The 11,375-nt window shown below is 38.1% G+C and overlaps 1 protein-coding gene across 1 annotated transcript in view; it reads right to left on the bottom strand.

Annotated features, from left to right (window-relative positions):
- FAM185A (family with sequence similarity 185 member A) overlaps window positions 1-9,071 on the bottom strand; it is a 29,630-nt gene extending 20,559 nt beyond the window's left edge. The window contains exons 1-3 of the mRNA XM_010166656.1: window positions 8,873-9,071; window positions 7,691-7,800; window positions 2,895-2,987 (exon numbers count right to left, since the gene is read on the bottom strand). Coding sequence (XP_010164958.1) covers window positions 2,895-2,987; window positions 7,691-7,800; window positions 8,873-9,071 — 402 coding nt within the window. The remainder of the gene's footprint in view (window positions 1-2,894; window positions 2,988-7,690; window positions 7,801-8,872) is intronic.
- Window positions 9,072-11,375: the final 2,304 nt, after the last annotated feature.

Below are 11,375 nucleotides of genomic sequence, written 5' to 3'. Positions count from 1 at the left end.
ATTCCTGAAAAGGAAAGCCCAAAAAGCTACATCATTTACTATGGTATGCAAGTTTTGACTCTAGTTATTTATCTTATTTAAATATTATTAAGTGCTTCATTATAAACAAGCTCACATACCAACTGATTTTATTTACCAGCCTCAACTACCTTTCTTAAAAATGCACAGCAATAAAAAGAGTTGTCTCAGCATATGATAAAAAAGTACTGAGTCAGCTAGTTACTATAGAAAATGAAACAAAAACTATGAATACAATGAACATTTCTTTCAGAACAACCCAAATTTGGGGCAGGGGGAAGCCAGACTGCTCAAATATAAGACTAAAAATGTATTCTATATAGGGAAAGCATGAATAAAACACAGCATTGCTTTTTTACTGACACTAAGTATGTTTTCAATTCCAAATTCTTTAACTTTTATGAAATTTTGGCAGAACATAGATGTTTGGCTCTGCTAAATCAATGTTATAAGAAAAGTCCCCATGGCACAGATTAGATAATGACTCCCCAGTCAAACAAATTTGATTATTTTTGTCCATTGAACCACCAGGTTTTCTGGAAAAATTCCTTCCCTTGAGAGTAGAGCCTTGGGAGTTGCAGTTACTGAGACTCACCACATGCTCAAGTTACATCAGTTTCTTACCCTTTAAAGGAAAATGTGTCAGTTCCATCTTCATAAATCAGACTGAGGAAGTTTTTACACCTGAACACATTTTCAAGATGCAAAATAACATCTTGCTATGTTTAAATGACAAACAACTCCTTCCCCACATATTCTTCTTGGCCTTCCTTTTTTGCTATTCTTGCTCAAATATTTTACTAGTGTCTTCTCCATTTTCCCCCTTAAAAATATTCTGTTTCTCAAGTGCTTAGTGTCTTTTACCACATCCTTTCCCTTCCCACCTCCAGGAGGGGGCTGGAAATGCTGACAGAGCCATAATTACTTAATGATGACTACAACTGATGGAAGAAACATCTCATACAAACACACAGAGGAGACATAAGGCTAACTTATGGTTAACAGAAGTGGCCAGCTGAGAAAAGAAATCTCACACTGTCCTTTCTAACTACACAGCAAAGTTTGTTAATGAGAAGTTCAGTAACATAAGCCAAAGTATTGTTCCATAGCTGTAAATTCCTGTTAAAATGACTCACTTCAGTCAAGTTACTACAGCTTTACAATTGTAAGAGTGACTTCTACCAGTATTACAGACTATAAATATTTAGGATTACAAAGAAGCACTTCAACTTAATCTGCATGAAGTTTGTTTTATTGTTTCAGAAGGACAGTGTGTCTGAAAAAAGATTTCTAAACAGTATTTAAAGACCTAAAGCAAAATAATTACATTTCTATGAACTATATTTTCATGTAGATATAGATCTAATTATTTTTCTACCATTCACTTGTTTTTATCAACACTAATAAGATGCTATTTGAAACTAACTCCATGGACTGCACTGGTGTAACAAACTAGTTTGAGATGAATGACTAAGCAGCACAACTCTAATTTAAAGACCACCACCATGCTAGTATGTTATGAACAGCATGAACCCACAGCAGTCAAAGCAATTCCTAGATTGCACTCAATCTTATTCACTGGCAGAAAGCAAGGGTTCCAGTTTTCAGATCCTTCCAACAGGAGCCCCCTGCACGAGGATGGATGACACATCAAGAAAGCTGTGAACTACCTCTTCCAACCCCCGTGGCTGCTAGTGGTGTAGGATGGATCCTATCCCCACTAACTAGTAATAGTCCCAAGGGAAATGCCAATCAATCAGACTCTGGTCAGTCCAACTGTGGCATCAACAGAGTTGTTCAGTTTACAGGAGGAAGTGAAGAACAGCTCACAGCTGGGTCTATGTAAGTGAATATATGATCTCAGAACACAACCTACAAGGTGTACAACAGTGCCAAATTGCATTTTACAGAGGCAATTTTGTATTCCTAGAACTTAGTAGCTTGGTCTTAATTCTATCCTTGGCTAGGGAGAGCTACCTGTACTCTTTCTGATTCTTCCAAATGCTACTGGTTTTAAGGGTACTACTGATTCTGACAGAGTACTGCATGCATGCAAGCTACCTCCAGACATGTTTTGGCTCCGCAAGTTCATATAGCAATGCTTCAGATCTAATGAATCCTAATGCAGCCAGTTGCATAGACATTATGATGCCAGAACATTCAAATTGAGCCTAAAAAACAGACTAGGTGTGAGATCTGTAGTATTATGTAAGGGAGCCTAGCTCTACATTATTTTAAATAATGGAGAATTGACTACTTATGGCAAGAAACAAAACCAGATTAGAGTAGCATGAGGTTAGTCTCACACTGCCACCTGCTGAAAAAAGCAAGCTACCTCTCCATGAAACTGTTCTGTTCACAATTCTTCTCACTGCATCTCAGAACAAGATTACATGTGATTATATTCCCTCAACTGCAAAGAAATACATAAAACCTTCTACTCGTCCGTTCTTACAACCATACAATGCTGGAAGTGCACAGCACATACAAATATCAAGTCACTATTCATGGGACATTAAAATAAACTCAAGGGCCTATTGCAGAATCCAGGTGCCTAGATATGAGCAAAGTAAAGAAGTTTATGACTGTTGTGAGGGTCTACATAATTAAAGCTGATGAGTTGTATCAGCTAGCACAACCTCTGTGCTGATGGAATGATCACATGCTTATTACCGCTTTCTGTGGAGCCTGTTTACAGATCCAAATCAAACATACGATAAGGTAGCATAATTAAACAGACAAATGTAAGTTAACAGTGAAATGCCAATCAACCAATGAGAGTCATTAAATATTCCTCAGCACATTCTTCAAAATGTAGTCATTTTGCAAGACAAGCTGAATAAACCATTGAAGAGAATTTTTTACTTCTTACTTACACCCTTCTCTGTTGCATGAATATCTGTGTTTCCATAAAGTGTTCCAAGACCAATTACTTTGCCACCATTTGTTCGTATATCAATTTTATGGCTCTGAAAAAAAAAAAAAGTTTAGAAATCATATGGTTAGGATAATAATAATTGGAAAATAAGTCATCTTGTTTTTCAAGCTGTACCACAATAACCACCTTGGATCACAAACTTCCATTTTACTGTGAAGGTTTCTTCTCAGGTGATTGCCAAAAGCACCATCTGTTTCCAGTGGAGTCAAACTCAAAACAAGTCACCTTTCTTTGTCACCTTTCACCAGAAACACAATGAAAGAATGATGCTGAGGAATGCTGTATTCTCAATTCAGGTGTGGTTTTTGGGTTTGGTTTGTTTTTTTAAACTAGAAAAACATTCACTCAGTATACATTAAAATAAGCAGCAGGTGAAGAAAGAGGGAACTTTGTATTTCGTTTATACTTCATCCAGAAACCAAGGTATGCATACACCCAGTGCTGCAGCAGCAGAGAAACACGAGCTGGCAGTGAGAAATGAGCTTGCCAACTGGAGCCTTCTAGTGGCCTGAACCTACAGTGCTACATAACCATGTAGGACAATAATGTATATACACACAAACAACACCACAGAGCTACTTATGCTTAGAGCAGTATGTGTAGCCATAAACTTCTATGGGTGCATCCCAGCACAAACCTTAGGCCTGCAAATAGAACCAGATCCTACAGTGTTTCACTCCAACCAGATCCTCATTCAAATTAGGTATTTTGCATACATTTGTATTACACGCTCAACTTTTTCACAAAGAAACCACATTTCAAGTAGGAAATGCTATGGCCCTTACACCTGCTGTAATAATTCTGTATGTGGTGTAGGGGCCACATTCTGTGGTATTATTATAGCTGCATACAACTGACGAGAAAAAAATAATACAGAAATACACACAAAAAGGGACATGTAGCTAAATTATATTCAAATTAAATATCTACCACAAATTGCAAAACTAATCTCAGAAAGACAAAAAAATCCATAATAAAACAAAATAAAAAGCCCACAAAAAATGCCAATCACATCTTGAGAATAAAAAACAATTATTTGTAAGAAGGGAAAAAGAAAAAAATAATTTTAAAAAACCAGATTTAGATAAATCTGACTTTAAGATTACAGATCTCAACAGCAAAGCTCTTTTGTTTGAGTTCACTAGTGTGAATGCTGGAATAACAGAATTAAAAAAAAATATTCAGCATTTTTTATACTTAATGATAGATAAGCTTGCTTTTTTCAGCTACACACATTCTGTTTTCCCATACTAGGACCTCCATTTTCAGATATATTTGTTTCTTTTGAAAACAGTATTATTCCTGTAGATGGTATTTATTTTAGGACACCACTTGTCAAATTTGAAAATCAAGCATATCAAAAAATATTCAAGATATTTAGATTATTAAACACTTGCCTGGATAAATCACAATAAATTGCATTAATTAGGTCTAATCAGATGGCAACAAGACTAAGGACTTTTTTTTTATGAAATAAAGATTCCAACATGGAAAACATGGACTTACACACTCCAACAAATTTCTGATGAAACACCAAGAACCAGATGTTTCATGGATTCGTAAGATGGGAAGAACTCTAGAGCAGCGTTTCTTGATCTTTGTGTATCAAAGTCTTGCTTTCTTCTCCTCATTCAAGAGGCTTCTCCACAGTAAAATGAAACATCCCTACCCTGAGACTACAGTACTGCTTCAGATCTTTTAAAGGCTGTAATTAACTCAGCTGTTCAGTTAAGCTTCCATACAAATATAACAGATTAACCTCTCTACATACAGTAAACAGCACAAAGATAAATTAGATGCTTCAGCTTAATTATCTGATGATTCAGACAGACATCACAGTTCCTTTGAGGCAGTTACACTAGGCACATTATCAGAATAATGGTTAAAGAACAAATCCTCCAAGCATGTAACTTGAGGAAGATATGGGAACTTGTAAGATCTGAAGAATAGCAATGATTTACTAGTCATTCCTCCCCCCCCCCTCATCCTTTTTGGGATAGAAAAAGCTTTGATAAGACATAGGTCCCTCAACTTTTTCCCCCAGAATTATTAGACTATCCCTATCCTCTTAAGAAAACCCCAGGCTGACAGAGGTGGGTATCGATGGATACACCTAACAGACAGCAAGATTCGCCGAGGAAGCAAGTGATAATGGTCAAGTAGCTTTTTCATTAAGCTATGTTCCACTAGCTGAAAGAAAGAAGCACTAATTTATCATAGAGCTTCTCCTAGCAAGGGAGAAAGGTTTGAGTAAGGAAGAGGTAAAAGGCTGTCAAGGCCATAACAGATGTTAACCCCTTGGTCCCACTGTTACTGCCAAGCTGACGGACTGTAGTATGAAGCAGGAAAAAAAAAAAAAAATTTAAAAAGAAGCAGCAATGCTTTCTCAATAAAGAATTTGGAAATAAACTATATTCTGAAGGAGACCTAGAAGGCATAACTGTATTTTGGAACTACTGATACCTACTAGTTGACCTAGAGACTTGGAAGAGATAGGGTGAACTGGGCTTTAGTCAATACAAAACAACAACCACCACCAACAACAAAAATCTCAATAAAACAACCCTCAACAAATCTCACTGGCTGGATAATGCCTACCACACCAAAGTATCAGTCAAAATCCATTAAAAAACCCCTCATACAGAATACTCATCTTTTCAATTACTAGCACACGTGACTAAGGAAAGCAGATGTCAAATTCCTAGGTCTTCTGTAAAGACACCACACAGTATACCAAAAATCAACAAGATTTTTAAATTACAAGTTATACAAACAATTTCTTACAGTCTGTGGCAAGTTAAGAGAATTAGCAGTTGTGAAGCTGTTTGCTGGTGCTCTTGAATAATCCTCACATTACCAGTTTTTTTTAATTATTTGAAGCCATTGATCAATGATCTTTTGCTCTCTACTGTAAAGAAAGGGTCTCCTGCTTTGCTAGTCAATGAGGTTTCTGGACAGCAAGACAGTGAAGCAGCATTAAACAGCTCTTTAATACATCCAAGGGAGGGCAGTATCACTTCAGTTTGCTCAGTAAAGAACATTCCCTGAAGAGGAATCAGCGTTGTGCTGCACTACAGAATCTAGTCTATCAGATTTTCACTAGCTTTGAAAAAACCCAAAAGGTTAATTCTGTTTCTCTTCTAATACAGAGTACAACTCCTGAGCCCATATTAAAAAAAATGAGTTACAGTTGCCTTACTAGAACTACAGTACTTCTTGAAAACATGAGACTAAAAACTGATTGCACAGCAAAGAGATACTGCAATTGAACAATTGTTTGCTCTAGCAAACACCTACATGGCTGGTAATTTTAATTCAAAACCTTCATCTCAACTTCAGAGTCAACAAAACCAAGAGAGGTAACATATCTTCCCTAGTACTTTAAGTTGAAGCTGTCACAGTAACCACAGTAATAGTGGAACAGCTGGTCTCAGAAGCCCCAGTCTGGTGGCTTTGCAGTCTTGTTTTCAGTTCATTAGAGATTATTGTTCCATTGCTACTTGAAGTCTCTAAAAAAATAGAATTTTATCATTTTTAAAATTCAACATTTTTCACATCTCAGGCTGTATATGAGAAAAGATGCCCACAAAATTAGTTGCCTTTCCTCAAAATTACTTTTTTCCATGACATCACAAAAAGTTATTGACAATTGTGATGGCCTGCTGTGATGACTTCACTATGGCTGGCCAAAACCACCTTGTTCTCGCATATTATGTAGTTTCTTATGTACTACTGTTTGCTGTTATTATGCAATGGAGGCAATTTTAACCAAAGCTTTAGACAGCAGTAACACAGTGCTGTTAACTTTTTGTTAGATTATAGTTACCTTTTAAGAGTAATATGGTAAATTATACAGAATCTGGAAGATACAAGTTGTCTGTAGTTCACTGAGTATGGAGTAAGCCTAGCTCAACTGTAAACTAAATTTCCCCTTAAGTTCAATTTCCCATATGTGTGCTATAAAATCAACTCTTAGCATGGTAAAGAAAAAATGTTGAAAGATTTTTCATACCTCAAAAATACTCAAACTTATACATTACCCTATTTGAAAAGCCTTTCTTTTGAATTTATACCAATTCCTGCAGGTACAATCTCAGTCATTCAAGTGAAATTGATTCTAAACAGCACCTAAGTTAAATATACTTTCATTATTTCTACAAAAGCCTATGTCAGCAAACCTGAAGTGCAAGACTGAAAAAGCAAGATCATGACCATGACATAGAAAGTATTTATCATATATATTTTAGTCGGGTATTTTGGACATGTTTTGTGTAACTTGTGATTAGAAATTAACCTAAAGCATTTGTCAATAGCACTGATATATCAGAATTATAAAAAAACCAAACCACGGTGGGGTGGGAGCACAGCAGCATGCTGCAAAGTCCCGACTGAGTAAGCATAAACACTACCTAACAGACAGGAAATCCCAGTCTTCCCCCCCCCCCGCCCCCCGAGACATGGGAAGGGCAGATATCAGGCTTACTACTGTCACCATTTCTGCTGGCTCTGGCTATCACCAAAGGCACCTGGACTTCTGACTCCACATTATTTAGTATTATTGATTTTGTGTCATAATTGTATGCAATAAATAAAGGTGAGGTGCTATACACATAGTAACACTTAGAAATCACAGAGTACTTCTCATCTCCAGAACTGGTATTTAAGTTTTTATACTATATTCCACCACACAATCCCTTTTAAAACACTGATGGAGTGGGGGAGGGTTCTTTGTACCTTTATTGACTGCAAGACACTAGTCCCCTTCTCTGTTTCTATTTTGCAGTTATCACATTCTATTTTCTGAATCTTCACGCAGCCAGTCCCTGATGTTTTGATATCCAAATCTAGAATTAAAAGAGCTTTATTAGCAACAGAATGAGAAGAGTCAGATCTATTTAACATAGTACTTGATCACTTTATATAGTAACTACACATAGTAGGGAGAGGAGAAAAAAAGCAGCTTCTTTGTTACTAAAGAACCTTCCTGCAAAGTTTGGCCACACACTTTCAAGATCGTGACTAGTCATTATCAACACTGACACCGGAAACTCTGTCAGCCTGTGTATAGCTCTCCAGCTTCAAGGGACAACATGAAGAGGCAGCACAGTGACTGTAACCTCTGGCAATGGTGTGATCCTTCAGTGAAGTTTTATCTTTTTCATTTTTTAAACCACTCCCAATATCCACCTCCATGTCATAGCCACCCAAGTCACTAATTTGATTAGCAAATCTACTGAGACATTTGGGTACCCTGACATGGGCTTTGGAGTGGGGAGGCTGGCAGGTTGTTTGAGGCCACGTGTAGAATAATACAATTCAATAGCACAAATACACACATCTTGCTTAGACCTATGATGCTCCAACTAGCAAGCAGCGTAACACAAAAGCAGGTACTGAGGAGTTTGCATGCATCATTCTTGCCTAGCCTTCTGGAAGGCCTGACTTACCCCCCTGGTGTGAAGAAGCATGTTTGCCTCTAGTCTTAATCACCCCACCTTTTTACTGTTCACAAAGAAGAGTCACTATGTCTTGCAGTAAACCTATCAAGGGAACTATTTATGGGCTCATAATGCTTCACTCAGGAGCAGGAAAAGTATTTTTCTGTCACTTTAGCTCACCCCGGAGTTTAAGGAACTGGCAATAAGTTTGAGAATGTGCAGTCGGGGGATTCTGATTGTACTAATAATAATTTATATTGATGACCACCACAACTACTGGCAAAAGGTGAAGGCAGGAGAGGAAAAAAAGTGGTTTTGTTCTTATAAGGATAAATGGTAGAAAGAAGAAAAAGAAAAACTGAGTAGGAGTCAGAAGCATTTGCTGCAAGACACATAACTGAAGGGCTGAGAGAGAGATGAGTCTATTACTCTCTAAAGAGAAGGATATTATCTGGGAAAGAAACCTTCATTTAAGCACCTGTGAAAGTCTCTCTTTCACCTCCACTATCTTCTAAGGTGACCAGAAATATAAGAAGAATCAGAGCATGTATAACAAGCTCTGCCCCAACAAGATTCTCCAAGTCAGAGCCACAACACAGCAGAGGCTGAAGATCAATACTGTCACGATGCTGCTCAGGACAGATGCTGGAACCATGACACAGTAGCTTGCAGACCATGAAGAGGAGAGATTGAGAGCTCCAATTAACAACAAAGGGAAATACTGCCACCTGACAAACCAGGAGAATCCAAGAGGCAGAGATAAAACTTATGTTCACTGAAAAAATGTTACCTTATTGCCACAGTAAGCCAAGAGTTTACATTTAGTGAAGGATGCAGACTCTGTTCACAAGCAACAATTCCTGAAGAAAGAGAGGTAGAAGAGGTGGACTGGAGAAGCAGGTTTTCTAGAAAGCTGTTTTATTTGCAGATAGTATTTTCTTGGTCTCTTCATGGAATACTTCTAAGAAAGAGATACTGTGACCAAGATTTTAATCAAACTTTGTGTTTCTTAACTTGAAGTAAACTCTACGATAGGCTTTGAGGCATGTAAAAACACAAAATCCAGCAAATCAGACTGGTGACTGTCATCAGAGGCTCACGGGCCAGCACCACAAGGTCTTATGCTGGTAAAGCCTAGACAGTTCCATCAGACTAAAAAACACCTGAGTGGTATCTGAGCTATTTCAATTTGATCAGTGCTGATCTACAGGTTCTGAAGTTGAGACAAAACTCTTCCACAAGGTTTTACTTCCCAGGGAGCACTCAGATTGTTTAAATACAGTTCCCACAGAGACACAAAGAGAGGCACTCTCCAAACATCCATGCTTGAAACAGTAGGTCCCTGCACAGCATAAACCTGGAGAGTTCAAAAAAAAAAAAGCAGTCTTATTTTTGAAATACAAGCTGTCTTGCTCAAAACTCCTCAATTCACCTCCTGGAAAACTGCACAGTCCTTGAGAGGATCTACGTCCAAGACTTCTATTATTTTGCTTCTGAGAGAGGTCCAAAAGCCAGTATACTTGTGCAAATCTTTGAATTCAATTGGCTTGATACCCTCTTGCCCTTATTGCTTCTGTCAAAAGGGGGGGAAAGAGCAGTCAGTTTAGCCACGATACCAACTTAGTAAGATTTCTTTAAGAATAAGGTTAACAAAAGCTTCTGATCCTGCCAGACATTGTGGACGTTCTTTGAAAGGCAGAATAGTAGTATAATCCTAGATGTACCGAAGATGGGTGCCAAAAGAAGACACACAAGTCTGGGGATTCATGAGCACGTTGTTAAGAACCACCAGGGATTCCTGGAAACATACTTTGTGCCTTGATCCTTTGCAGAGTCATAGCACTTTGCTAGCCTTGATATAGCAAAAATGGCAATGAATGGAATCCCTCTGTCTGGCAAATAGGTTTCCTGAAGCAAGGATAAGTGACTCCACAAAGAGGCAGGCTAAGAGCTGGATAATATTGCTAACAAAATTTCAACAAGCAGGGAGGAACAGGATACAATCTATTCCAGCATCAAAGATCGAAAAAATAGCTAATCTGATTCCTCCTTAGCAGAGCTGAGGCTGAAGCCAACTTCAGCCACAGAAACTTCAAAGAAAGCATGAAGATCTTGGAAGGTGCAAAGGACCTGTACTGGAAATAAAGGTACATAGGGAAAAAGAGACCTGCAGTATCAGAAGGTAGGCAAGGGTCCCCCAGAAATACCACATTTACTGAGGGCTACTCAGAGGCTGTACGTCTGCCATGCTTAGGAGTAGACACTGATGATCTTTTTTCCAACTCATTAATATGTTAAGACTTGAGGAACACACACTGTTGAAAACATTCACATCTGCTTGCCATTAACATTTACAAAAAAGCCACAACAAAAACCAAGTAGTCCCAAGAGCTTAGGTTCTCCTCTCATATAACTAGGTAGAGAAATTGTTTAAGGGATACCATAAAATTACTATGTTGGTGATTCAAAGAACCATGAAAGATCCATACATTAATTCAGTTTGCCTGGTTAAGTCCACAAGAAGCTACAGTATTTAGCCAAAAAGGGAAGTGATATCATGGGTTTAAGTAAGACTGATATGAAAGGATGAAGTTGTCCCATGGAGAGAACCAATTATAAAAAATAAACAACAACAAAATTAAAAAGCCCGTACTGGCTTATAAGTGGACCTAGACCAGGAGTGCTTGATCCTGTGCCACAGGGGACAGAGTTTTTGTATTCTACTATTCAAGTGAAGCTTGGTCACCACTTCAAAACTTACAGTTCTCCTACTTGACTTTGGCATAGAAACCTCTGCTCTCCTCACCAGGATATAACATGGAAAAGCATTGGAACAGTTCGCCAAAGGAGGTCGTGTTGTCTTTGTTCTTGGGGGTTTTCAAAACCAGACTGGATAAACCCCTGAGCAGCCTCCCCCGACCTTGGAGTTGACCCTGCTTTGAGCTGGAGGTTGAACTAGACACCTCCTGAGGTCCCATCCA

This window comes from Antrostomus carolinensis, unplaced genomic scaffold, assembly GCF_000700745.2.
Source record: "Antrostomus carolinensis isolate BGI_N321 unplaced genomic scaffold, ASM70074v2 scaffold3524, whole genome shotgun sequence".
In the NCBI taxonomy this organism is placed as follows: domain Eukaryota; kingdom Metazoa; phylum Chordata; class Aves; order Caprimulgiformes; family Caprimulgidae; genus Antrostomus; species Antrostomus carolinensis.
Note: the sequence above shows the minus strand (reverse complement) of the source record. Positions and strands in the feature narration are given on the sequence as shown.